This window comes from Oncorhynchus mykiss, chromosome 7, assembly GCF_057628025.1.
Source record: "Oncorhynchus mykiss isolate SJ-2025 chromosome 7, ASM5762802v1, whole genome shotgun sequence".
NCBI classification, from domain to species: Eukaryota; Metazoa; Chordata; class Actinopteri; order Salmoniformes; family Salmonidae; genus Oncorhynchus; species Oncorhynchus mykiss.
Window position 1 is genome coordinate 4,459,133 of NC_143028.1, and position 27,194 is coordinate 4,486,326.

Sequence of the window (27,194 nt, forward strand, 5' to 3'; positions counted from 1 at the left end):
ACAGTGAACAGAACAGTATGACAACACAGAGAAAAGCACTGTACAGGACTACTGATGGTAGAGAAACCACCTGACTTCATAGAGAGGGGGGGAGCGAGAAAAACCAAGAGAGAGACATTAAAAACATAATTTAAACCTTAAATATTTACCAACACGTAAAACAGACTGACCAAGGTCCATTCACAGGGCCAGTGTTTCAGACTAACCAAGGTCCATCCACAGGGCCAGTGTTTCAGACTAACCAAGGTCCATCCACAGGGCCAGTGTTTCAGACTAACCAAGGTCCATCCACAGGGCCAGTGTTTCAGACTAACCAAGGTCCATCCACAGGGCCAGTGTAACAGACTAACCAAGGTCCATCCACAGGGCCAGTGTTTCAGACTAGCCAAGGTCCATACACAGGGCCAGTGTTTCAGACTAACCAAGGTCCATCCACAGGGCCAGTGTAACAGACTAACCAAGGTCCATCCACAGGGCCAGTGTAACAGACTAACCAAGGTCCATCCACAGGGCCAGTGTTTCAGACTAACCAAGGTCCATCCACAGGGCCAGTGTAACAGACTAACCAAGGTCCATCCACAGGGCCAGTGTTTCAGACTAACCAAGGTCCATCCATAGGGCCAGTGTGTCAGACTAACCAAGGTCCATCCACAGGGCCATTGTTTCAGACTAACCAAGGTCCATCCACAGGGCCAGTGTAACAGACTAACCAAGGTCCATCCACAGGGCCAGTGTAATAGACTAACCAAGATCCATCCACAGGGCCAGTGTAATAGGAACACAGTGTTTTAGTACAAAGTTTTTAAGCTACTCGTTGCATCATATCGTACTGTGTGTGTTATCATTGTTATCCAGTGTGTTAAATGGCTAATGAACTGCTTCCGATGTTATTAAACTGTACCCCGACATTTCAAATGCTCTGAGAGTGGTTTATTTCACAGGTGATGCATATTATTTGTTTCTCCATGTTTCTTTCAGAAAACAATGCATATATTTAGTGTAAAAATCCTCTGAAAATATTAGACTGCCATCCACACACCTTCAAGGTTATCTTCCTAGCATCTGGGAGCGTCTTACTTTTGTCATTATAAAAGCCTCCATTGTCTAAATAGCACACATGCCCTCCTATTCACCAGGAAAGCTTGTCAAAGATTTTATGAAGAAATCACTGTGAAAAACACATCTACTCAAGTATGTGGGTGTGGTGAAAATGTCTTGTTCCTGTACATAACATTAGACGCTTTAACCATTGTTTGTCCACTTCAGAAGATGTGTTTTCTCCCTACTCGTCTGGTCGCCTCATTTTCTATGTAAAAATCAATCAAATGATCACAGTGCTCTTTTCTTTAGCCCCCTCTCTCTTCTCCCCTGAGCGAGCTGCATGTGTTATGTTCTGGTAAATAAGTGCTTTCAAATCCAGCATGTAGTTAATAGTCAGAGCACATGTAGCACTGCATAGTGAAGGCTGTTTTACAGACCGAAAATTATAAATTTTACCAAAAATGACCATCACTTGTTTTGAATACAGTGCAATCTGTAGTTTCATTTCTGACCAAAAATTCAAGAAAAGGAAAACAAGTTTTGAGTGTATGCTTGGTTGTGCCGTCACACGGGACTGAAAGTAGACTGCACCTTTACTGGGTTGACTTCCTACTGTATGCTTGGTTGTGTTCCTGAGTATGAAGCATACAGTTAAATCTGGGATTTAGTTCATAGATTGAACCCAGACAGTTCACTTTCTAAGTGTACTTTACTGTTATCATTATTATTATTATAACATTGCCTCGTTATATTTCTCGTCAATAGTGCATTTGATATATTAACGTATTTCCTCTGTAATTCATTCATTCTAATAATTACAATCATTTCTCTCTAAAAATACATTTATATTTGAAGAAGTGTACTGCTCTCTTGGTCTGGGTGTTCAGATCTTTGGTGTGCTCCACTGTTCTCTAAATGCAGGCTAACTTCTGCCAGGGCCTCAGAACGGCTATGACTGGTCTCAGTGAAGTACAACTGCTATTCTTGCATTCGTCAAACTTTTCACCTAAATCCAATTAAATGAGTTCACAGAGCCCTAAAACCTGACTGTTAAAAATCGAAGCGTCTTTCACAGAGTGGTTGGTCATTAATTCTACATCCAACAACAAGAGAGTTCGCAGGCATTATTATCTAACAAGATTGGACCGAAGAACAGTCAAATGCTGCATCTCTGATTCCCCGCAGAGAGAATGTAGTCAGAACATGGTCCCTGCCATATCAGCAGTGGATAGAGGTGGCAGCAGTGTCTGTCCAGCAGTGTCACTGTCATTTGGCAGGCAAGGGAGGGGGGGGGGGGGGGGGGGTAGACACAAAGGACTCATGTCCCAGGCCGGTGCACTCACAAAAACACATCATTATGTTAGTATATTAAGGAGGTATATAAAAAGGTCCATCCATGAGTTAACATCCTCATTTTAGCCTGGAGTAATTCCTGTTGCTGTGTGTGTGTGTGTGTGTGTGTGTGTGTGTGTGTGTGTGTGTGTGTGTGTGTGTGTGTGTGTGTGTGTGTGTGTGTGTGTGAGTGAGTATGTGTGCTAACTGGTCACACCATGTTGCCCTGTGTGCCAGTGGTTCCAGGCAGTAAAGGCACAGCCACTTCACTCTGCTCCACACTCTCTGTCTCCACCTCTGTCTCTACCACTGTCTCTCCCGGAGCACTCCTGTTGGCTACTGCCTCCATCTTCTTAGCCAGGTAGTCATCTAACTGGCTGCTCTTCTCCAGCCCTCCTTCCTCTAGCTCCTCCTCCAGCTGTACATAGGGGCTGTGTTTCAGGTGGTTGGGCAGGCAGGGCACCAGATGCACTTGTCCGTTGTCACCCAGCATGTTCACGCACGTGTAGAAGCCCTGGGTGGATGATGGGGGTGGGGCCTGCTGGTCCGGAGGCGGGACAGGGGTGGGATCCACCATCATGCTGTAGTCAGTGCCCGGGAAGACCAGAAGCTCTGACTGGTCGGGGTTTGCTGTTGGCCATTCCCACGGGGTCGGGAAGGCTTCCACTGGAGCCTGACAGTAAGGGGCGGGGACTGGGGTGTAAGAGGCGGGGACTGGGGTATAAGGGGCGTGGCTGGAGGTGGTCTGGACCAGTAGTTGGCTGTGGATGGCCATATCATAATCCTCCTTCCGGACTGCTAGGATCCCCAGGGGAGCCTGGAGAGACTGGTTGTTGTCCATGCTGACAGAGTCCCAGACCTCCTCCTCGCTGTAGCTTGGGGGCTTATAGCCATGGAAGGAGATGAAATGACGGTTGATCTCATCAAAGCCCCCTTTCTGAGAGAGAAGGAAGGAGGAGAAAGATGAAAAGGAGGGAGGAAAAAAGGAGAAAGGAAGGTGAGGGGATAGAGAAGATAGGAAGGGGAGGGGTTAGAGAAGATAGGAAGGGGAGGGGACAGAGAAGATAGGAAGGGGAGGAGACAGAGAAGATAGGAAGGGGAGGGGAAAGAGAAGATAGGAAGGGGAGGGGATAGAGAAGATAGGAAGGGAAGGGGATAGAGAAGATAGGAAGGGGAGGGGAAAGAGAAGATAGGAAGGGGAGGGGATAGAGAAGATAGGAAGGGAAGGGGATAGAGAAGATAAGAAGGGGAGGGGACAGAGAAGATAGGAAGGGGAGGGGACAGAGAAGATAGGAAGGGGAGGGGACAGAGAAGATAGGAAGGGGAGGGGATAGAGAAGATAGGAAGGGGAGGGGATAGAGAAGATAGGAAGGGGAGGGGATAGAGAAGATAGGAAGGGGAGGAGACAGAGAAGATAGGAAGGGGAGGGGACAGAGAAGATAGGAAGGGGAGGGGGTAGAGAAGATAGGAAGGGGAGGGGACAGTGAAGACAGGAAGGGGAGGGGTTAGAGAAGATAGGGGATAGGAAGGGGAGGGGTTAGAGAAGATAAGAAGGGGATTGATGGATAAAAAAACAAAAACAACTCAGTGAAGCTTGAGTGAACAGTGAGTTGTTATAAGTCACCAGGCTGGTGTGTGTGTGTCTGTCTGTCTGTCTGTCTGTCTGTCTGTCTGTCTGTCTGTCTGTCTGTGTGTGTGTGCGTGTGTGTGTGTCTGCGCGTGTGTGTGTGTGTGTCTGCGCGTGCGTGTGTGTGTGTGTGTCTGCGCGTGCGTGTGTGTGTGTGTGTGTGTGTGTGTGTGTGTGTGTGTGTGCGTGTGTGTGTGTGTGTGTGTGCATGAGTATGTGTGTGTGTGTATTTACCTTCAGAAGCAGGGGATTGATGCCTCTGATGCGTGGTTTGGGAATTGGAGGCAGAAGGAATGTTTTTATCCTACACCAAAGACAGGGATCAGAGAGAACCATCAATACACTTTCTACATTTATATTTAATGATATTACAGCCTATACAGCATGTGTCTGTAATATAGAAGGGTTTATATATCAATACAAGATCACTCCTGCACACATTTCTCTCTAAACCTGTCCTTTATGTAAAGAATAAAACGCTGTGTCTTAAGTCTTTGAAAAAAATCAAACATATATTTGATGTTTACATAATTGTTTACATCGTTGTTTACGTGTGTGTGTTTCCCTACCTCTTGCCCTGTAGGATAATTCCAAAGCCGATGACTAGCAACAACATGACCCCAACACCGGTCACCAAAAGCAGAGCCAGCAGCTTATCTGTAAGGGACAAAGACAGCACACATCTAGATCATTCCGTATGCCATATCATTCCATTCCATATGCCATATTACTCCATTCCATATGGGTCATATAACAGTGCTTCAGATTAGGAGTTGACTGTGGGTAGGTGCAGACAGTAACTGAATCATCAGACAGTTAAGAGTCCCTACCGGGGGTAGATTTGACTGGGACACAGAGTAGGACAGGGGTGCTCCACTTGCTCCAGAGGCCGTTGTTCTGGGAACGGCATCTCACCCTGACAATGTACTCTCCTACCGGCAGATCCAGCAGCTCCAGACAAGGCTCTCTCAGCAAGCCCTTCACCTGCAGACACACAGGGGGCGATAGTGAGCTGTCAGTAGCAGTTACAGTACACATCCATCATTTAGCAGATGCTCTTATCCAGAGAAATTTACTGTAGTGAGTACATACATTTTCATACATTTTTCATACTGGTCCCCCATGGGAATCAAACCCACAACCCTGGCGTTGCAAGCACCATGCTATACCAAATGAGCTACACGGGATAGAGGTGACAGAAGGTGATGAGTAGTGTGATACTGGTTAAAGTGACAGTTTAAAAATCCGATACTGTTGAAATAATATGGTACTGTTTAAAAAAAGATGTTTCACCGTTCAGCCAGACTAAACCATGAAGCCATAGAGAGCTGCTGCGTTTCTGTTTGTTTCTGTTCTTTCTCTTCTCTCATCTGACAAAGAGGCAGGATCATCGGTCGTAACGTGGGTAACAGACAAACTCCCGGTTTAACTGTGAAATAAGCACATCTTCCTCTTAAAGAATCAATCAAGGACATGACATGCTTCCCACGTCACAAGCTTAACACCCTCAAATGGAGTTGATAAACACTGCACCTACACCCCTCTCTCTCTCTCTCTTTCTCTCTCTCTCTCTCTCCCTCTCTCTCTCTCTCTACCTTCCAGTTGTTGGGCTCGGTGATGCGTCGGTACTGCAGCTCGAAGACCAGGGTGATCCAACCGTACTGGATGTGGGAGGGATTGGGGTAAACCCAGGACACCATGGCGGTGCGGCCAGCTTCCTCCTCCGTCTCGTTCAACAGGGTGTAGGTCAAGTTAACCGGAGCCTCTGTCTCCACTGCAGACAGACAGACAAGAAAACTGCATGGTGTGGGCTTGTTATGGTTGTATGCTTCACAGGGAGAGAAGAAGAGCTAGAACGTAAATAGAGAAACAATGAGATGGGAGGATGGTGAAAGGAAAAGACCTAGGCTGGCAGTCAGGGGGAGGGGAGAATACACAATGAACAGCAAACAGGATGTGGAGGGACAACAGAGACAATAAGCAACATGCTGAGGTAATGGAGAAGTAAGGGGGACAGAATGTGTCTGATGGGATCAGATGTGCCCTGCTGGGAGGGGACTAACTCCCATTGGACTGGGTTGAAATGAGGAAGAGCTGACGTCACATAAACAGGGAGAGGAGGTGTGGCCGACGCCAGACACACAGGAAGAGACATCGCAAATATCAGACACAACAGTGGGTTAACACAACAGTTGTAGGTTGAGCCGAAATAGCACCCTATTCCATATACTATAGTGTACTGAAATAGCACCCTATTCCATATACTATAGTGTACTGAAATAGCACCCTATTCCATATACTATAGTGTACTGAAATAGCACCCTATTCCATATACTATAGTGTCCTGAAATAGCACCCTATTCCATATAATATAGTGTACTGAAATAGCACCCTATTCCATATACTATAGTGTACTGAAATAGCACCCTATTCCATATACTATAGTGTACTGAAATAGCACCCTATTCCCCTCTGCGCCTGAGACCCCCATGCACCTCCATGGCCCAGTGTATCCTGTGCCTGCTCCACACACCAGGCTTCCAGTGCATCTCCCCAGTCCGGTGAGACCTGTTCCGGTTCCACGCACCAGGCCTCCAGTATGTCTCCCCAGCCTGGTAAGGCCTGTGGCAGCTCCACGCACCAGGCTTCCAGTACGTCTCCTCAGTCCGGTGAGACCTGTTCCGGCTCCACAAAGGAAGCCCTCAGTGATGATCCATGGCCCGAAGCCTCCAGTGATGATCCATGGCACGAAGCCTCCAGGGATAATCCGCAGTCCGGAGCCTCCAGCGACGGTCCCCAGGCCGGAGACTACAGAGGTTTCCCAGTCCGGGGTCGGCGACGAGGGTCCCCGCACCAGAGGCGCCACCAAAGTGGGGGGAACCAGAGATGGAGCGGGGTCTATGCCCTGACCACAGAGAGACATTTTATTTCTCTATTTGGTGAGGTCAGGGTGTGATGTGGGGTGGGCATTCTATGTTTTGTATTTCTTTGTGTTTGGCTGAGTGTGGTTCTGTCACGTTCTGACCTTTATTTCCTTTGTTTTGTCTTTATTTAGTATGGTCAGGGCGTGAGTTGGGGTGGGCAGTCTATGTGTGTTTTTCTATGTTTTTTCATTTCTATGTTTGGCCTGATATGGTTCTCAATCAGAGGCAGCTGTTTATCATTGTCCCTGATTGAGAACCATATTTAGGTAGCCTGGGTTTCAATGTTGGTTTGTGGGTGTTTGTTGCCACACGGTACTGTTTCGGTTTGGTTATTTCACGTATTAGTTTATTGTTTTTGTATTTCATAGTGTTCAGTGCTTTTCTTATTAAAATCGTCATGAACACTTACCACGGCGCATCTTGGTCCGATCCTTACTCCTCTTCAGACGAAGAGGAGGAAATCTGCCGTTACAGAAACACCCACTAACAGAGGACCAAGCGGCGTGGTAACGGGCAGCAGCAGCAGCAGCAGCAGGAGAGGCAACGATATCTGGACTATGTTACTAGTTGGGAGGAGATAGACAGGTGGTCGGTCGACCCAAGGAGAGTGCCGGAGCCCACCTGGGATTCTCTGGAGCAGTGTGAGGAGGGATACCGGCGAATGGAGTCAGCACGGCGGCGCGGAAGGAAGCCCGAGACGCAGCCCCAAAAATGTCTTGGGGGGGCACACGGGGAATTTCTATGTTTGGCCTGATATGGTTCTCAATCAGACGAAGAGGAGGAAATCTGCCATTACAGGTTCCCAATCAGAGGCAGCTGTCGATCGTTGTCTCTGATTGGGAATCATACGTAGGTAGCCTTTTTCCCACCTATGTTGTGTGATCTTGTTTTTGTACAGCTATTGTAGCCTACGGAACGGTACGTTCGTTTTGGTTTCACGTTGTTGTTTTGTTGCTGGTTCTCATAACTTCTTCGATATAGGGGTTGCTCTTTTAATTTTTGGATGAAAAACGTTCCCGTTTTAAACAAGAGATTTTGTCCCGAAAATATGCTCGACTATGCATATAATTGACAGCTTTGGAAAGAAAACACTGATGTTTCCAAAACTGCAAAGATATTGTCTGTGAGTGCCACAGAACTGATGTTACAGAAAAAACCCAGATAAATATACAATCAGGAAGTGCTGCATTTTTTGAAACCGCCTCATGGCAATGACTCCTTATATGGCTGTGGAGGAGCTAGGAGTCAGCTTACCTTTTCCACGTTTTCCCCAAGGTGTCTGCAACATTGGGACATTTGTAGGCATATCATTGGAAGATTGACCCTAAGAGACTACATTTACCAGGTGGTCGCTTGGTGTCCTCCGTTGCAATTATTGCGTAATCTCCAGCTGCAAGTACTTTTCCGTTTGCTACTGAGGAGAAACCCAACTGCCACGAAGGATTTATCATCGAATAGATATGTGAAAAACACCTTGAGGATGATTCTAAACAACGTTTGCCATGTTTCTGTCGATATTATGGAGTTAATTTGGAAAAAAGTTTGGCGTTGTAGTGAATGAATTTTCTTTTTTTTTTCTTAGCCAAAAGTGATGAACATAACGGCGGGATTTCTCCTACACAAATAATATTTTTGGAAAAAATTAACATTTGCTATCTGAGAGTCTCCGCATTGAAAACATCCGAAGTTCTTCAAAGGTAAATTATTTTATTTGAATGCTTTTCTTGTTTTTGTGAAAATATTGCCTGCTGAATGCTAGGCTTAATGCTATGCTAGGCTATCAATACTCTTACACAAATGCTTGTGTAGCTTTGGTTGAAAAGCATATTTTGAAAATCTGAGATGACAGTGTTAACAAAAGGCTAAGCTTTTGTTTCAATATATTTATTTAATTTCATTTGCGATTTTCATGAATATAAAAACTTGCGTTATGCTAATGCGTTATAGTTGAAGTATTTTTCTGTCGATTTCTCAGCCAAGCAGGATGAACAAACGTGACGTTTTTCGCCTACAAAAATATTATTTTTGGAAAAAAGGAACATTTGCTATCTAACGGAGTCTCCTGAGTGAAAGCATCTGAAGTTCTTCAAAGGTAAATGATTTAATTTGGTTGCTTTTCTTATTTTTGTGAAAATGTTGCCTGCTGCCAGCACAGCCTAGAATAGCATTATGCCATGCTAAATTTACACAAATGCTTGTCTAGCGTTGGCTGTAACGCATATTTTGAAAATCTGAGATGACAGTGTTGTTAACAAAAGGCTAAGCTTGTGTTTGAATATATTTATTTAATTTCATTTGCAATTTTCATGAATAGGAAACTTTGCGTTATGGTAATGTGCTTGAGGCTATGATTACGCTCCCGGATACGGGATTGCTGGTCGCTAGAGGTTAAATAAATATATGCTGACCACAAATTACGCTGCGCCTTGGTCTCCTTCAAACAACGCATGTTACAATCACCCTGTACCTATATCAGCCACGTCCAGACAGTGGTCCTTGGAGCTGAACACTCCGTGGGAGGTCCTGGCCATCACGTTCATGCAGTATATGGTCCAGATGGATGTGTGGCCACTGTCAAAGTGACAACTGTTGGGGCCGCCCGTTACATAGTCTGGACACTCACGCCTCGGGCCCTTTCTGTGACAAACAAGAAAGGAATGATATGGTCAATTCAATTCAATTGAATTGGATACATTGTTACTACACGATGTGATAGAATGAAAATACCTGCCTTTACTGAGAAAAAAAGACTTGAAATTAAAAACTAGTGTTAGAATATTTCAAGGTGTTTTTTAATGAATGCAGGATTTTATCCACTACCAATCCTGCAACAAGGAGAGTACAATGTGTGTGTATATATATATATATATATATATATATACACACATTGTACTCTCCTTGTTGCAGGATATATATATATATATATATATATCGTACATGGTGTGTATATATACAGTATATAGTACATGGTGTGTGTATATATATATATACACTGCTCAAAAGGGAACACTAAAATAACACATCCTAGATCTGAATGAATGAAATATTCTTATTAAATACTTTTTTCTTTACATCGTTGAATGTGCTGACAACAAAATCACACAAAAATTATCAATGGAAATCAAATTTATCAACCCATGGAGGTCTGGATTTGGAGTGACACTCAAAATTAAAGTGGAAAACCACACTACAGGCTGATCCAACTTTGATGTAATGTCCTTAAAACAAGTCAAAATGAGGCTCAGTAGTGTGTGTGGTCTCCACGTGCCTGTATGACCTCCCTACAACGCCTGGGCATGCTCCTGATGAGGTGGCGGATGGTCTCCTGAGGGATCTCCTCCCAGACCTGGACTAAAGCATCCGCCAACTCCTGGACAGTCTGTGGTGCAACGTGGCGTTGGTGGATGGAGCGAGACATGATGTCCCAGATGTGCTCAATTGGATTCAGGTCTGGGGAACGGGCGGGCCAGTCCATAGCATCATTGCCTTCCTCTTGCAGGAACTGCTGACACACTCCAGCCACGTGAGGTCTAGCATTGTCTTGCATTAGGAGGAACCCAGGGCCAACCGCACCAGCATATGGCATATGGTCTCACAAGGGGTCTGAGGATCTCATCTCGGTACCTAATGGCAGTCAGGCTACCTCTGGCGAGCACATGGAGGGCTGTGCGGCACCCCAAAGAAATGCCACCCCACACCATGACTGACCCACCGCCAAACCGGTCATGCTGGAGGATGTTGCAGGCAGCAGAACGTTCTCCACGGCGTCTCCAGACTCTGTCACGTCTGTCACGTGCTCAGTGTGAACCTGCTTTCATCTGTGAAGAGCACAGGGCACCAGTGGTGAATTTGCCAATCTTGGTGTTCTCTGGCAAATGCCAAACGTCCTGCACGGTGTTGGGCTGTAAGCACAACCCCCACCTGTGGACGTCGGGCCCTCATACCACCCTCATGGAGTCTGTTTCTGACCGTTTGAGCAGACACATGCACATTTGTGGCCTGCTGGAGGTCATTTTGCAGGGCTCTGGCAGTGCTTCTCCTGCTCCTCCTTGCACAAAGGCGGAGGTAGCGGTCCTGCTGCTGGGTTGTTGCCATCCTACGGCCTCCTCCACGTCTCCTGATGTACTGGCCTGTCTCCTGGTAGCGCCTCCATGCTCTGGACACTACGCTGACAGACACAGCAAACCTTCTTGCCACAGCTCGCATTGATGTGCCATCCTGGATGAGCTGCACTACCTGAGCCACTTGTGTGGGTTGTAGACTCCGTCTCATGCTACCACTAGAGTGAAAGCACCCCCAGCATTCAAAAGTGACCAAAACATCAGCCAGGAAGCATAGGAACTGAGAAGTGGTCTGTGGTCACCACCTGCAGAACCATTCCTTTATTGGGGGTGTCTTGCTAATTGCCTATAATTTCCACCTGTTGTCTATTCCATTTGCACAACAGCCTGTGAAATTTATTGTCAATAAGTGTTGCTTCCTAAGTGGACAGTTTGATTTCACAGAAGTGTGATTGACTTGGAGTTACATTGTGTTGTTTAAGTGTTCCCTTTATTTTTTTGAGCAGTGTATATACAGTATATAAAGCCTGGTGTGTGTATATATACAGTATATAAAGCCGGGGGTGTGTATATATACAGTATATAAAGCCGGGGGTGTGTATATATACAGTATATAGTACCCGGTGTGTGTATATATACAGTATATAGTACCCGGTGTGTGTATATATACAGTATATAGTACCTGGTGTGTGTATATACAGTATATAGTACCTGGTGTGTGTGTATGTATATACAGTATATAGTACCTGGTGTGAGTGTATGTATATAGTACCTTGTGTGTGTATGTATACAGTATATAGTACCTGGTGTGTGTATGTATACAGTATATAGTACCTGGTGTGTGTATGTATACAGTATATAGTACCTGGTGTGTGTATATACAGTGCCTTCGGAAAGTATTCAGATCCGTTGTCTTTTTCCACAATTTGTTACTTTACACCCTTATTCTTAAATTGATTAAATAAAAATAATCCCTCAGGAATCTACACACAATACACCATAATCACACATTTTTGCACATTCATAAAAAACAAAACAGAAATACCTTATTTACATAAGTATTCAGACCCTTTGCTACGAGACATGCATTGTACAGTAATAGTACGTACTCTAAGGAGTAGGTGAGGCTGTAGGTGATGTTGTCGTCACTCTCTGAGTTGTTGTCAAGGGGATGCCACCAGCAGGTGAAGACCTCCATGTTGGGCGAGCGGCAGTAGTAGATGTGGGGCCGGGTCGTCACGGCAACAGCACCTGGGGGATAAAACGAGAGGTTAATGACTCTAACCATCTCTATGGATATCTGCATTCACTGTCGGCTTTTTCTAACAGACTGATATATTTTTCTATGCACTGTTCTGGTGAATACACGAATCAACAATTTATAAACATGAAGAAATACATGCCAAAATCATTCAGCTATCAAAATAATCCATATTATAAAACATCAGCCTCTTAACATTTCACCGGGCCTCTCAGGTGCCCTGGTTGTCAGGGAAACTCAAATCCAGGTTCATGACATTTGGGTGAACGCTAAAAACGGTTAATCCGTTAACCAGGTTGGTCTTACGACTCTTTTTGAGAGCAGCAGCTGGTAGGAAACTGAACTGAACCCCAAATCAAACAGCAGGACCTCGTGAGAAGGATTACATCTCCAACAGTGACACTCAGGCTGACTGGAACAAACAGTTACTGTTTAAATCCATTTATTTCCCTGAAGAAGCACATTATGTAACTTACAGTGACGTGGACACTTATGAGATAAACATTGTATAGACAGTACCTTTTGCTTTAATGATTAACCCATGTTATGTTATGAGGCTATTACACCATGACAAGTTTTATAAGGCTAATAAACATGACCGTCTTGAATAAGGCTGTTCAATTGACAGTTAATGTTCTATGTATTTCCAATGTCAGGAAATACAGTATTTCTGAGGCAGTATGGTAGTGACAGACTGACTGTCACACACACGCACGCACGTAAATACACACACACACACACACACACACACACACACACGCTCCCTGCGGTGGAGGTGCATCCAGGTAACATCTGTTGAGAGACTTATAATGAGGTGAGGTCACTAGAGAGAACAGGCCTTGACCTACCCATTGTCTAATGACTGACTGAGATTACTGGTCCACTGAGAAGTATTACTACATACTGTACTTCTTAATGGACCAGTAATCTCAGTCAGTCAGCAAATCACAAATCCTACCAGGAAAACAGGACCACTCTGGAAACTGGCCTTATAGACTACATGTGACAGGCATATATAACAGTACAGACACTGTGCTGTACTTTAGATAGATATGACATTGGCAGTTTCCTATTCATAGGCGCTTGGCAGTGTTTGAGGCACACGAACAGTGCATTCAGAAAGTATTCAGACCCTTTTTCCACATTTTGTTATGTTATAGCCTAATGCTTCAGATTAGGAGTTGACTGTAACTGAATCATCAGACAGTTAAGAGTCCCTACCGGGGGTAGATTTGACTGGGACACAGAGTAGGACAGGGGTGCTCCACTTGCTCCAGAGGCCGTTGTTCTGGGAACGGCATCTCACCCTGACAATGTACTCTCCTACCGGCAGATCCAGCAGCTCCAGACAAGGCTCTCTCAGCAAGCCCTTCACCTGCAGACACACAGGGGGCGATAGTGAGCTGTCAGTAGCAGTTACAGTACACATCCATCATTTAGCAGATGCTCTTATCCAGAGCAATTTACTGTAGTGAGTACATACATTTTCATACATTTTTCATACTGGTCCCCCATGGGAATCAAACCCACAACCCTGGCGTTGCAAGCACCATGCTATACCAAATGAGCTACACGGGATAGAGGTGACAGAAGGTGATGAGTAGTGTGATACTGGTTAAAGTGACAGTTTAAAAATCCGATACTGTTGAAATAATATGGTACTGTTTAAAAAAAGATGTTTCACCGTTCAGCCAGACTAAACCATGAAGCCATAGAGAGCTGCTGCGTTTCTGTTTGTTTCTGTTCTTTCTCTTCTCTCATCTGACAAAGAGGCAGGATCATCGGTCGTAACGTGGGTAACAGACAAACTCCCGGTTTAACTGTGAAATAAGCACATCTTCCTCTTAAAGAATCAATCAAGGACATGACATGCTTCCCACATATCAAGCTTAACACTCTCAAATGGTGTTGATAAACACTGCACCTACACCCCTCCCTCTCTCTCTGTCCCCCTCTACCCCTCTCTCTCTCTCTCTTTCCCCCGCTCTCTTTCCCCCCCACCTCTCTCTCTCTCGCTCTATTTCCCCCTCTCCATCTTGCGTGCTCTCTCTCTCTCTCTTTCCCCCTCTCTCTCGCTCTTTCCCCCGCTCTCTTTCCCCCCCCACCTCTCTCTCTCTCGCTCTATTTCCCCCTCTCCATCTTGCGTGCTCTCTCTCTCTCTCTCTCTGTCTCTCTCTCTCTCTACCTTCCAGTTGTTGGGCTCGGTGATGCGTCGGTACTGCAGCTCGAAGACCAGGGTGATCCAACCGTACTGGATGTGGGAGGGATTGGGGTAAACCCAGGACACCATGGCGGTGCGGCCAGCTTCCTCCTCCGTCTCGTTCAACAGGGTGTAGGTCAAGTTAACCGGAGCCTCTGTCTCCACTGCAGACAAACAGACAGACAAGAAAACTGCATGGTGTGGGCTTGTTATGGTTGTATGCTTCACAGGGAGAGAAGAAGAGCTAGAACGTAAATAGAGAAACAATGAGATGGGAGGATGGTGAAAGGAAAAGACCTAGGCTGGCAGTCAGGGGGAGGGGAGAATACACAATGAACAGCAAACAGGATGTGGAGGGACAACAGAGACAACAAGCAACATGCTGAGGTAATGGTACGTGAATGGGGTTATCTTTTATAATGAACATGGAGAAAGGCCAGTTGGAAGGGGTTTCAGAGTAAGAAGGGGAAGCTGAATAGGTTCTGAATGACACATCTCTATTGTTACGGGGAGAAAAAGCCTAGAGCCTGGAGAGGAACCCTTCTATTTTCCTTCACATGCGTTACTATTCTCTGTGTATACGGAAGCACAATGTAGACATGAGTAATGACTGTTTACAATGTGCATAGAGTATTGAACATTCACATGCACGTGTACACAAACACACACACACACACACACAAATCAGGGTGCTCTATCCATCGGCTTTGGGAGTGCACTCACTGATGGAGAAATAAGGGGGACAGAATGTATCTGATGGGATTAGATGTGCCCTGCTGGGAGGGGACTAACTCCCATTGGACTGAGTTGAAATGAGGAGGAGCAGACGTCACACAAACAGGGAGAGGAGGCGTGGCCGACGCCAGACACACAGGAAGAGACATCACAAATATCAGACACAACAGTGGGTTAACACAACAGTCATAGGTTGAGCAGAAATAGCACCCTATTCCATATACTATAGTGTATTGAAATAGAACCCTATTCCATATAATATAGTGTACTGAAATAGCACCCTATTCCATATAATATAGTGTACTGAAATAGCACCCTATTCCATATACTATAGTGTACTGAAATAGCACCCTATTCCCCTTAGGTTCTGGTCAAACGTAGCACACTATCTAGGGCAACTTGATTCAGCTACAGGGTGACTTTTGTTGGAGCTAATGGTTGGGGGGCTGGAAAATAATGATAATAATTTGTACACTGCAAATTGACCACAACTAAGCCCCAAAAGAGATCGTATTTGAAAAGAACAGTAATTTCATACCTTGATTACATTGAGACAACATCACATATTTCTATTTCTTTATTTGTGTAAATACTTGGGAGCAGATTTCCTAAATTAAACTCAATTTTAGCTGAATTGCTGCTGATTTGACAGTTTTCTTCTTTTGGGGTGGGGGGGCAAGAGAAATCACTAGCCAGATGGTTTTTGATCTCGGCAGCAGGATGCCGTTCCAGACTGAGTGGAGTCCCCAGGTGGTCCATATCAGGGGTTCCCAAACTTTTCCACTTGGGGCCCCCATTCCAGCATTGGGGAACAGCCTGCCCCCCCCCCCCTCGCATGCGCCACATCTATTTCTATGGGCACAAGCTCTGTTCATGACAGAAACTGTTCACACCCTTCTTGTTGGTGGAGAGAATTTTGCAGGTTTCTGTAATTCTACACATTTTGTCATGGGGTGCAAAGAACATTTAGCAGTTTAAAGCTAATTGTATTGCAATTGTATTCATTTTGCCATGTCTAATGTGTATTCATGTTATATCTGAGTGACTAAAAACATACAACAATATCTATGGGCTAAAAAACATATAAATAAACTTGAGCTAACATGGGCTAGTTGAGCTGGACATTTCTGAATAGCTCTCTAAGTTATGTATTGACGAACATGATAAGAGGAACTGATGATGTACTACCCAAATTTGACCCAGTTTGGGAACCACTGGTCTATATCACCCTGTACCTATATCATCCCCATCCAGACAGTGGTCTATATCACCCTGTTCCTATATCAGCCACATCCAGACAGTGGTCTATATCACCCTGTACCTATATCATCCACATCCAGACAGGGGTCTATATCACCCTGTACCTATATCAGCCACATCCAGACAGTGGTCAATATCACCCTGTACCTATATCAGCAACATCCAGACAGTGGTCTATATCACCCTGTACGTATATCAGCCACATCCAGACAGTGGTCTATATCACCTTGTACCTATATCATCCACATCCAGACAGTGGTCTATATCACCCTGTACCTATATCATCCACATCCAGACAGTGGACTATATCACCCTGTACCTATATCAGCCACATCCAGACAGTGAACTATATCACCCTGTACCTATATCAGCCACATCCAGACAGTGAACTATATCACCCTGTACCTATATCAGCCACACCCAGACAGTGATTTATATCACCCTGTACCTATATCATCCACATCCAGGCAGTGGTCTATATCACCCTGTACCTATATCAGCCACACCCAGACAGTGATTTATCTCTCCCTGTACCTATATCATCCACATCCGGACAGTGGTCTATATCTCCCTGTACCTATATCAGCCACACCCAGACAGTGATTTATATCTCCCTGTACCTATATCATCAGCCACACCCAGACAGTGATTTATATCTCCCTGTACCTATATCATCAGCCACACCCAGACAGTGATTTATATCTCGCTGTACCTATATCAGCCACTTCCAGACAGTGGTCCTTGGAGCTGAACACTCCGTGGGAGGTCCTGGCCATCACGTTCATGCAGTATATGGTCCAGATGGATGTGTGGCCGCTGTCAAAGTGACAACTGTTGGGGCCGCCCGTTATATAGTCTGGACACTCACGCCTCGGCCCCTTTCTGTGACAAACAAGAAAGGAATGATATGGTCAATTAAATTCATCTCAACTAATTTATTTAAGTGAAGATGGTCTCTTAGAGTACATTGTTACTACACTACACTATATATATATATATATATATATATAGTATATCGTACATGGTGTGTATATATATATATACAGTATATAAAGCCTGGTGTGTGTATATACAGTATATAGTACCTGGTGTGTGTATATATACAGTATATAAAGCCTGGTGTGTGTATATATATATATAGTATATAGTACCTGGTGTGTGTATATATACAGTATATAAAGCCTGGTGTGTGTATATACAGTATATAGTACCTGGTGTGTGTATATATACAGTATATAAAGCCTGGTGTGTGTGTATATATATATATATATATATATATAGTATATAGTACCTGGTGTGTGTATATATACAGTATATAAAGCCTGGTGTGTATATATACAGTATATAGTACCTGGTGTGTGTATATATACAGTATATAAAGCCTGGTGTGTGTATATACAGTATATAGTACCTGGTGTGTGTATATATACAGTATATAAAGCCTGGTGTGTGTATATATATATATGTATATATATATAGTATATAGTACCTGGTGTGTGTATATATACAGTATATAAAGCCTGGTGTGTATGTATACAGTATATAGTACCTGGTGTGTGTATATATACAGTATATAGTACCTGGTGTGTGTATATACAGTGCCTTTGGAAAGTATTCAGACCCCTTGTCTTTTTCCACATTTTGTTACGTTACAGCCTTATTCTTAAATTGATTAGATAAAAATAACCCCTCAGGAATCTACACACAATACACCATAATCACAAATACTTGCACATTCATAAAAAACAAAACAGAAATACCTTATTTACATAAGTATTCAGACCCTTTGCTACGAGACTCGAAATTGAGCTCAGGTGCATCCAGTTTCCATTGATCGTCCTTGAGATGTTTCTACAACTTAATTGGAGTCCACTTGTGAAAAATTCAATTGATTGGACATGATTTGGAAAGGCGCACACCTGTCTATATAAGGTCCCACAGTTGCCAGTGCATGTCAGAGCAAAAGCCATGATGTCTAAGGAGTTGTCTGTAGAGCTTCGAGACAGGATGCGTCGAGGCACAGATCTGGGAAAGGGTACCAAAACAGTTATGCAGCAATGAAGGTCCCCAAGAACACAGTGGCCTCCATCGTTCTGAAATGGAAGAAGTATGGAACCACAAAGACTTTTCCTAGAGGTGACCGCCCAGCCAAACTGAGCAATCGGGGTAGAAGGGCCTTGGTCTGGGAGGTGACCAAGAACCCAATGGTTACTCTGAATGAGCTCCAGAGTTCCTCTGTGGAGATGGGAGAACCTTCCAGAAGGACAACCATCTCTGCAGCACTCCACCAATCAGGCCTTTATGGTAGAGTGGCCAGACGGAAGTCACTCCACAGTAAAAGGCACATGACAGCCAGCTTGGAATTTGCCAAAAGGCACCTAAAGCACTCTCAGACCATGAGAAACAAGATTCTCAGGTCTGATGAAACCAAGATTGAACTCTTTGGCCTGAATGCCATGCGTCACGTCTGGAGGAAACCTGGCATCACTCATATGGTGAAGCATGGTTGTGGCAGCATCATGCTGCAGGGATGTTTTTCAGCGGCAGCGACTGGGAGACAAGTCAGGTTTGAGGGAAAGGTGAACAGAGCAAAGTACAGAGAGATCCTTGACGAAAACCTGCTCCAGAGCACTCAGGACCTCAAACCGGGACAAAGATTCACCTTCCAACAAGACACCGACCCTAAGTACAATGCAGGACTGGCTTTGGGGACAAGTCTCTGAATGTCCTTTAGAGGCCCAGCCAGATCCCGGACCTGACCCAGATCTAACATCTCTGGAGAGACCTGAAAGTAGCTGTGTTTTCACTTTGTCAATATGGAGTATTGTGTGTAGATTGAGCAGGATTTTTACAAATGTAATCCATTTTAGAATAAGGCTGTAACTTAATAAAATGTGGATCAAGGGGTCTGAATACAAATGCATTGTACAGTAATAGTACGTACTCTAAGGAGTAGGTGAGGCTGTAGGTGATGTTGTCGTCACTCTCTGAGTTGTTGTCAAGGGGATGCCACCAGCAGGTGAAGACCTCCATGTTGGGCGAGCGGCAGTAGTAGATGTGGGGCCGGGTCGTCACGGCAACAGCACCTGGGGGATAAAACGAGAGGTTAATGACTCTAACAGTCTCTATGGATATCTGCATTCACTGTCGGCTTTTTCTAACAGACTGATATATTTTTCTATGCACTGTTCTGGTGAATACACGGATCAACAATTTATAAACATGAAGAAATACATGCCAAAATCATTCAGCTATCAAAATAATCCATATTATAAAACATCAGCCTCTTAACATTTCACCGGGCCTCTCAGGTGCCCTGGTTGTCAGGGAAACTCAAATCCAGGTTCATGACATTTGGGTGAACGCTAAAAACGGTTAATCCGTTAACCATTTGTCACGACTCCTACCGAAGGTGGCTCCCCTTCCTGTTCAGGGTGGCGCTCGGCGGTCATCGTCACCGGCCTACTAGCTGCCACTGATCATTTTCTCCCCCTCCTTGTCTGTTTATTAGTAACACCTGTGTTTAGTTAGGTTAATTAGTTGGGCTTTATTATCTAGCCGGCCCGCCTGCTGGGTGTGCGGGATTGTTTTATGTGTACTCGTGTACACGCCTGTAAGTCACGGTTGTTCGTGTACGTGTGTTATTCGGGACTGTTTGGTTCCCCTGTGTTTTGGGGCATTTGTTTGAGTGGCGTCGTTTCAAATGTGTGGTGATTAAAGAAGTAGCTCTACTCTGAACTCTCTGTTTCCTGCGTCTGACTTCTTCCTCCACTACACCCCGGCATTACACCAGTATAGAAGCTCACAAAGGGTGAGGTGAGTTTGTCTGGATGGCGATGCGGGAACAACCCCATGTGATACAAACTAAGGAAGTTTGAACACAAGTGTTTTGTGAAGTTATTTTCTTCTTATGTCATTGAACTCGAAACAGAGATCTCATATGTTTGAAAACAAACAAAAGCATAGCACACACACTGAAGGGGGGGTCTAGTTGCACCAAAAACAAGTTGAAGCTAATATACAGGTTGGTCTTACGACTCTTGTTGAGAGCAGCAGCTGGTAGGAAACTGAACTGAACCCCAAATCAAACAGCAGGACCTCGTGAGAAGGATTACATCTCCAACAGTGACACTCAGGCTGACTGGAACAAACAGTTACTGTTTAAATCCATTTATTTCCCTGAAGAAGCACATTATGTAACTTACAGTGACGTGGACACTTATGATTTAAACATTGTATAGACAGTACCTTTTGCTTTAATGATTAACCCATGTTATGTTATGAGGCTATTACACCATGACAAGTTTTATAAGGCTAATAAACATGACCGTCTTGAATAAGGCTGTTCAATTGACAGTTAATGTTCTATGTATTTCCAATGTCAGGAAATACAGTATTTCTGAGGCAGTATGGTAGTGACAGACTGACTGTCACACACACGCACGTACGTAAATACACACACACACACACACACACACACACACACGCTCCCTGCGGTGGAGGTGCATCCAGGTAACATCTGTTGAGAGACTTATAATGAGGTGAGGTCACTAGAGAGAACAGGCCTTGACCTACCCATTGTCTAATGACTGACTGAGATTACTGGTCCACTGAGAAGTATTACTACATACTGTACTTCTTAATGGACCAGTAATCTCAGTCAGTCAGCAAATCACAAATCCTACCAGGAAAACAGGACCACTCTGGAAACTGGCCTTATAGACTACATGTGACAGGCATATATAACAGTACATACACTGTGCTGTACTTTAGATAGATATGACATTGGCAGTTTCCTATTCATAGGCGCTTGGCAGTGTTTGAGGCACACGAACAGTGCATTCAGAAAGTATTCAGACCCCTTTTCCACATTTTGTTATGTTATAGCCTAATGCTTCAGATTAGGAGTTGACTGTAACTGAACCATCAGACAGTTAAGAGTCCCTACCGGGGGTAGATTTGACTGGGACACAGAGTAGGACAGGGGTGCTCCACTTGCTCCAGAGGCCGTTGTTGCGGGAACGGCATCTCACCCTGACAATGTACTCTCCTACCGGCAGATCCAGCAGCTCCAGACAAGGCTCTCTCAGCAAGCCCTTCACCTGCAGACACACAGGGGGCGATAGTGAGCTGTCAGTAGCAGTTACAGTACACATCCATCATTTAGCAGATGCTCTTATCCAGAGCAATTTACAGTAGTGAGTACATACATTTTCATACATTTTTCATACTGGTCCACCATGGGAATCAAACCCACAACCCTGGCGTTGCAAGCACCATGCTATACCAAATGAGCTACACGGGATAGAGGTGACAGAAGGTGATGAGTAGTGTGATACTGGTTAAAGTGACAGTTTAAAAATCCGATACTGTTGAAATAATATGGTACTGTTTAAAAAAAGATGTTTCACCGTTCAGCCAGACTAAACCATGAAGCCATAGAGAGCTGCTGCGTTTCTGTTTGTTTCTGTTCTTTCTCTTCTCTCATCTGACAAAGAGGCAGGATCATCGGTCGTAACGTGGGTAACAGACAAACTCCCGGTTTAACTGTGAAATAAGCACATCTTCCTCTTAAAGAATCAATCAAGGACATGACATGCTTCCCACATCACACGCTTAACACCCTCAAATGGTGTTGATAAACACTGCACCTACACCCCTCCCTCTCTCTCCTTCCCCCGCTCTCTTTCCCCCTCTTCCTCTCTCTCTCTCTTTCCCCCGCTCTCTTTCCCCCTCTACCTCTCTCTCTTTCCCCTGCTCTCTTTCCCCCTCTACCTCTCTCTCTCTCATTCCCCTGCTCTCTTTAGCCCTCTACCTCTCTCTCTCTCTCATTCCCCCGCTCTCTTTCCCCCTCTACCTCTCTCTCTCTCTCTCATTCCCCCGCTCTCTTTAGCCCTCTACCTCTCTCTCTTTCCCCCGCTCTCTTTCCCCCTCTGACTCTCTCCCCCGCTCTCTTTCCCCCTCTACCTCTCTCTCCCTCTCCACCGCTCTCTTTCCCCCTCTCTCTCTTCCCCTCTCTCTCTTTCCCCCCTCTCTCTCTCTTTCCCCCTCTCTCTCTTTCCCCCTCTCTCTCTGTCCCCCTCTCTCTCTCTCTCTTTCTCTCTCTCTCTCTCTCCCTCTCTCTCTCTCTACCTTCCAGTTGTTGGGCTCGGCGATGAGTCGGTACTGCAGCTCGAAGACCAGGGTGATCCAACCGTACTGGATGTGGGAGGGATTGGGGTAAACCCAGGACACCATGGCGGTGCGGCCAGCTTCCTCCTCCGTCTCGTTCAACAGGGTGTAGGTCAAGTTAACCGGAGCCTCTGTCTCCACTGCAGACAGACAGACAGACAAGAAAACTGCATGGTGTGGGCTTGTTATGGTTGTATGCTTCACAGGGAGAGAAGAAGAGCTAGAACGTAAATAGAGAAACAATGAGATAGGAGGATGGTGAAAGGAAAAGACCTAGGCTGGCAGTCAGGGGGAGGGGAGAATACACAATGAACAGCAAACAGGATGTGGAGGGACAACAGAGACAATAAGCAACATGCTGAGGTAATGGTACGTGAATGGGGTTATCTTTTATAATGAACATGGAGAAAGGCCAGTTGGAAGGGGTTTCAGAGTAAGAAGGGGAAGCTTCATAGGTTCTGAATGACACATCTCTATTGTTACGGGGAGAAAAAGCCTAGAGCCTGGAGAGGACCCTTCTATTTTCCTTCACATGCGTTACTATTCTCTGTGTATACGGAAGCACAATGTAGATATGAGTGGTGACTGTTTGCAATGTGCATAGAGTATTGAACATTCACATGCACGTGTACACAAACACACACACACACACACACACACACAAATCAGGGTGCTCTTTCCATCGGCTTTGGGAGTGCACTCACTGATGGAGAAGTAAGAGGGACAGAATGGGTTGAAATGAGGAGGAGCAGACGTCACACAAACAGGGAGAGGAGGCGTGGCCGACGCCAGACACACAGGAAGAGACATCACAAATATCAGACACAACAGTGGGTTAACACAACAGTCATAGGTTGAGCCGAAATAGCACCCTATTCCATATACTATAGTGTACTGAAATAGCACCCTATTCCATATTCTATAGTGTACTGAAATAGCACCCTATTCCATATTCTATAGTGTACTGAAATAGCACCCTATTCCATATACTATAGTGTACTGAAATAGAACCCTATTCCATATAATATAGTGTACTGAAATAGCACCCTATTCCATATACTATAGTGTACTGAAATAGCACCCTATTCCCCTTAGGTTCTGGTCAAACGTAGCACACTATCTAGGGCAACTTGATTCAGCTACAGGGTGACTTTTGTTGGAGCTAATGGTTGGGGGGCTGGAAAATAATGATAATAATTTGTACACTGCAAATTGACCACAACTAAGCCCCAAAAGAGATCGTATTTAAAAAGAATAGTAATTTCATACCTTGATTACATTGAGACAACATCACATATTTCTATTTCTTTATTTGTGTAAATACTTGGGAGCAGATTTCCTAAATTAAACTCAATTTTAGCTGAATTGCTGCTGATTTGACAGTTTTCTTCTTTTGGGGTGGGGGGGCAAGAGAAATCACTAGCCAGATGGTTTTTGATCTCGGCAGCAGGATGCCGTTCCAGACTGAGTGGAGCCCCCAGGTGGTCCATATCAGGGGTTCCCAAACCGTTCCCCCATTCCAGCATTGGGGAACAGCCTGCACTGCAATATCACCCTGTACCTATATCAGCCATATCCAGATAGGGGTCTACATCACCTTGTACCTATATCATTCACATCCAGACAGTGCTCAATATCACCCTGTACCTGTATCAGCAACATCCAGACAGTGGTCTAAATCACCCTGTACATATATCCTCCACATCCAGACAGTGGTCTATATGACCCTGTACCTAAATCATCCCCATCCAGACAGTGGTCTTTATCACCCTGTACCTAAATCATCCACATCCAGACAGTGGACTACATCACCCTGTACCTATATCAGCCACATCCAGACAGTGGCCTATATCACCCTGTACCTATATCATCCACATCCAGACAGTGGTCTATATCACCCTGTACCTATATCACCCTGTACCTATATCATCCACATCCAGACAGTGGCCTATATCACCCTGTACCTGTATCAGCAACATCCAGACAGTGGACTATATCACCCTGTACCTATATCATCCACATCCAGACAGTGGTCTATATCACCCTGTACCTATATCAGCCACATCCAGACAGTGAACTACATCACCCTGTACCTATATCATCAGCCACACCCAGACAGTGATTTATATCTCCCTGTACCTATATCAGCCACTTCCAGACAGTGGTCCTTGGAGCTGAACACTCCGTGGGAGGTCCTGGCCATCACGTTCATGCAGTATATGGTCCAGATGGATGTGTGGCCGCTGTCAAAGTGACAACTGTTGGGGCCGCCCGTTACATAGTCTGGACACTCACGCCTCGGGCCCTTTCTGTAACAAACAACAAAGGAATGATATGGTCAATTCAATTCAACTCAACTAATTTATTTTAATGAAGACGGACTCTTCGGATACATTGTTACTACACGATGTGATAGAATGAAAATACCTGCATTTACTGTGGAAAAAGCCTTGAAATTAAAAATGAATCTTGGAGTATTTCAAGGCGTTTTTTAACGAATGCAGGATTTTATCCTCTACCACCTGTTGATATAAGGTCGAGCTTCGAGACAGGATTGCGTCGAGGCACAGATCTGGGGAAGGGTACCAAAACATTTATGCAGCAATGAAGGTCCGCAAGAACACAGTGGCCTCCATCGTTCTGAAATGGAAGAAGTATGGAACCACAAAGACCTTTTCTAGAGCTGACCGCCCAGCCAAACTGAGCAATCGGGGTAGAAGGGCCTTGGTCTGGGAGGTGACCAAGAACCCAATGGTTACTCTGAATGAGCTCCAGAGTTCCTCTGTGGAGATGGGAGAACCTTCCAGAAGGACAACCATCTCTGCAGCACTCCACCAATCAGGCCTTTATGGTAGAGTGGACAGACAGAAGTCACTCCACAGTAAAAGGCACATGACAGCCAGCTTGGAGTTTGCCAAAAGGCACCTAAAGGACTCTCAGACCATAAGAAACTAGATTCTCTGGTCTGATGAAACCAAGATTGAACTCTTTGGCCTGAATGCCATGCGTCACGTCTGGAGGAAACCTGGCATCACTCCTACGGTGAAGCATGGTGGTGGCAGCATCATGCTGCGGGGATGTTTTTCAGCGGCAGCGACTGGGAGACAAGTCAGGATTGAGGGAAAGATGAACAGAGCAAAGTACAGAGAGATCCTTGACGAAAACCTGCTCCAGATCACTCAGGACCTCAAACTGGGGTAAAGGTTCACCTTCCAACAAGACAACGACCCTAAGCACAACGCAGGAGTGGCTTTGGGGACAAGTCTCTGAATGTCCTTTAGAGGCCCAGCCAGATCCCGGACCTGACCTAGATCTAACATCTCTGGAGAGACCTGAAAGTAGCTGTGTTTTCACTTTGTCAATATGGGGTATTGTGTGTAGATTGAGCAGGATTTTTACAAATGTAATCCATTTTAGAATAAGGCTGTAACTTAATAAAATGTGGATCAAGGGGTCTGAATACAAATGCATTGTACAGTAATAGTACGTACTCTAAGGAGTAGGTGAGGCTGTAGGTGATGTTGTCGTCACTCTCTGAGTTGTTGTCAAGGGGATGCCACCAGCAGGTGAAGACCTCCATGTTGGGCGAGCGGCAGTAGTAGATGTGGGGCCGGGTCGTCACGGCAACAGCACCTGGGGGATAAAACGAGAGGTTAATGACTCTAACAGTCTCTATGGATATCTGCATTCACTGTCGGCTTTTTCTAACAGACTGATATATTTTTCTATGCACTGTTCTGGTGAATACACGGATCAACAATTTATAAACATGAAGAAATACATGCCAAAATCATTCAGCTATCAAAATAATCCATATTATAAAACATCAGCCTCTTAACATTTCACCGGGCCTCTCAGGTGCCCTGGTTGTCAGGGAAACTCAAATCCAGGTTCATGACATTTGGGTGAACGCTAAAAACGGTTAATCCGTTAACCATTTGTCACGACTCCTACCGAAGGTGGCTCCCCTTCCTGTTCAGGGTGGCGCTCGGCGGTCATCGTCACCGGCCTACTAGCTGCCACTGATCATTTTCTCCCCCTCCTTGTCTGTTTATTAGTAACACCTGTGTTTAGTTAGGTTAATTAGTTGGGCTTTATTATCTAGCCGGCCCGCCTGCTGGGTGTGCGGGATTGTTTTATGTGTACTCGTGTACACGCCTGTAAGTCACGGTTGTTCGTGTACGTGTGTTATTCGGGACTGTTTGGTTCCCCTGTGTTTTGGGGCATTTGTTTGAGTGGCGTCGTTTCAAATGTGTGGTGATTAAAGAAGTAGCTCTACTCTGAACTCTCTGTTTCCTGCGTCTGACTTCTTCCTCCACTACACCCCGGCATTACACCAGTATAGAAGCTCACAAAGGGTGAGGTGAGTTTGTCTGGATGGCGATGCGGGAACAACCCCATGTGATACAAACTAAGGAAGTTTGAACACAAGTGTTTTGTGAAGTTATTTTCTTCTTATGTCATTGAACTCGAAACAGAGATCTCATATGTTTGAAAACAAACAAAAGCATAGCACACACACTGAAGGGGGGGTCTAGTTGCACCAAAAACAAGTTGAAGCTAATATACAGGTTGGTCTTAC

General features: G+C 45.0%; 1 protein-coding gene across 4 annotated transcripts in view; it reads right to left on the minus strand.

Annotated features, from left to right (window-relative positions):
* Window positions 1-915: 915 nt before the first annotated feature.
* Window positions 916-27,194, minus strand: part of LOC118965336 (prolactin receptor) — a 134,672-nt gene continuing 108,393 nt past the window's right edge. For 3 of the 4 annotated variants that reach the window (XM_090239899.1, XM_090239898.1, XM_090239900.1), the window contains exons 7-21: window positions 26,104-26,245; window positions 24,752-24,921; window positions 22,574-22,752; window positions 21,390-21,543; window positions 19,386-19,527; window positions 17,154-17,323; window positions 14,432-14,610; window positions 13,468-13,621; window positions 12,095-12,236; window positions 9,392-9,561; window positions 5,596-5,774; window positions 4,831-4,984; window positions 4,570-4,657; window positions 4,235-4,304; window positions 916-3,310 (exon numbers count right to left, since the gene is read on the minus strand). In XM_090239899.1, the coding sequence (XP_090096025.1) occupies window positions 2,585-3,310; window positions 4,235-4,304; window positions 4,570-4,657; window positions 4,831-4,984; window positions 5,596-5,774; window positions 9,392-9,561; window positions 12,095-12,236; window positions 13,468-13,621; window positions 14,432-14,610; window positions 17,154-17,323; window positions 19,386-19,527; window positions 21,390-21,543; window positions 22,574-22,752; window positions 24,752-24,921; window positions 26,104-26,245 (2,819 nt within the window). In that variant the 3' untranslated portion in view covers window positions 916-2,584. Of the gene's footprint in view, window positions 3,311-4,234; window positions 4,305-4,569; window positions 4,658-4,830; window positions 4,985-5,595; window positions 5,775-9,038; window positions 9,562-12,094; window positions 12,237-13,467; window positions 13,622-14,431; window positions 14,611-17,153; window positions 17,324-19,385; window positions 19,528-21,389; window positions 21,544-22,573; window positions 22,753-24,751; window positions 24,922-26,103; window positions 26,246-27,194 lie in introns of those variants that run through there. The other variant, XM_090239901.1, reaches the window with a different exon arrangement.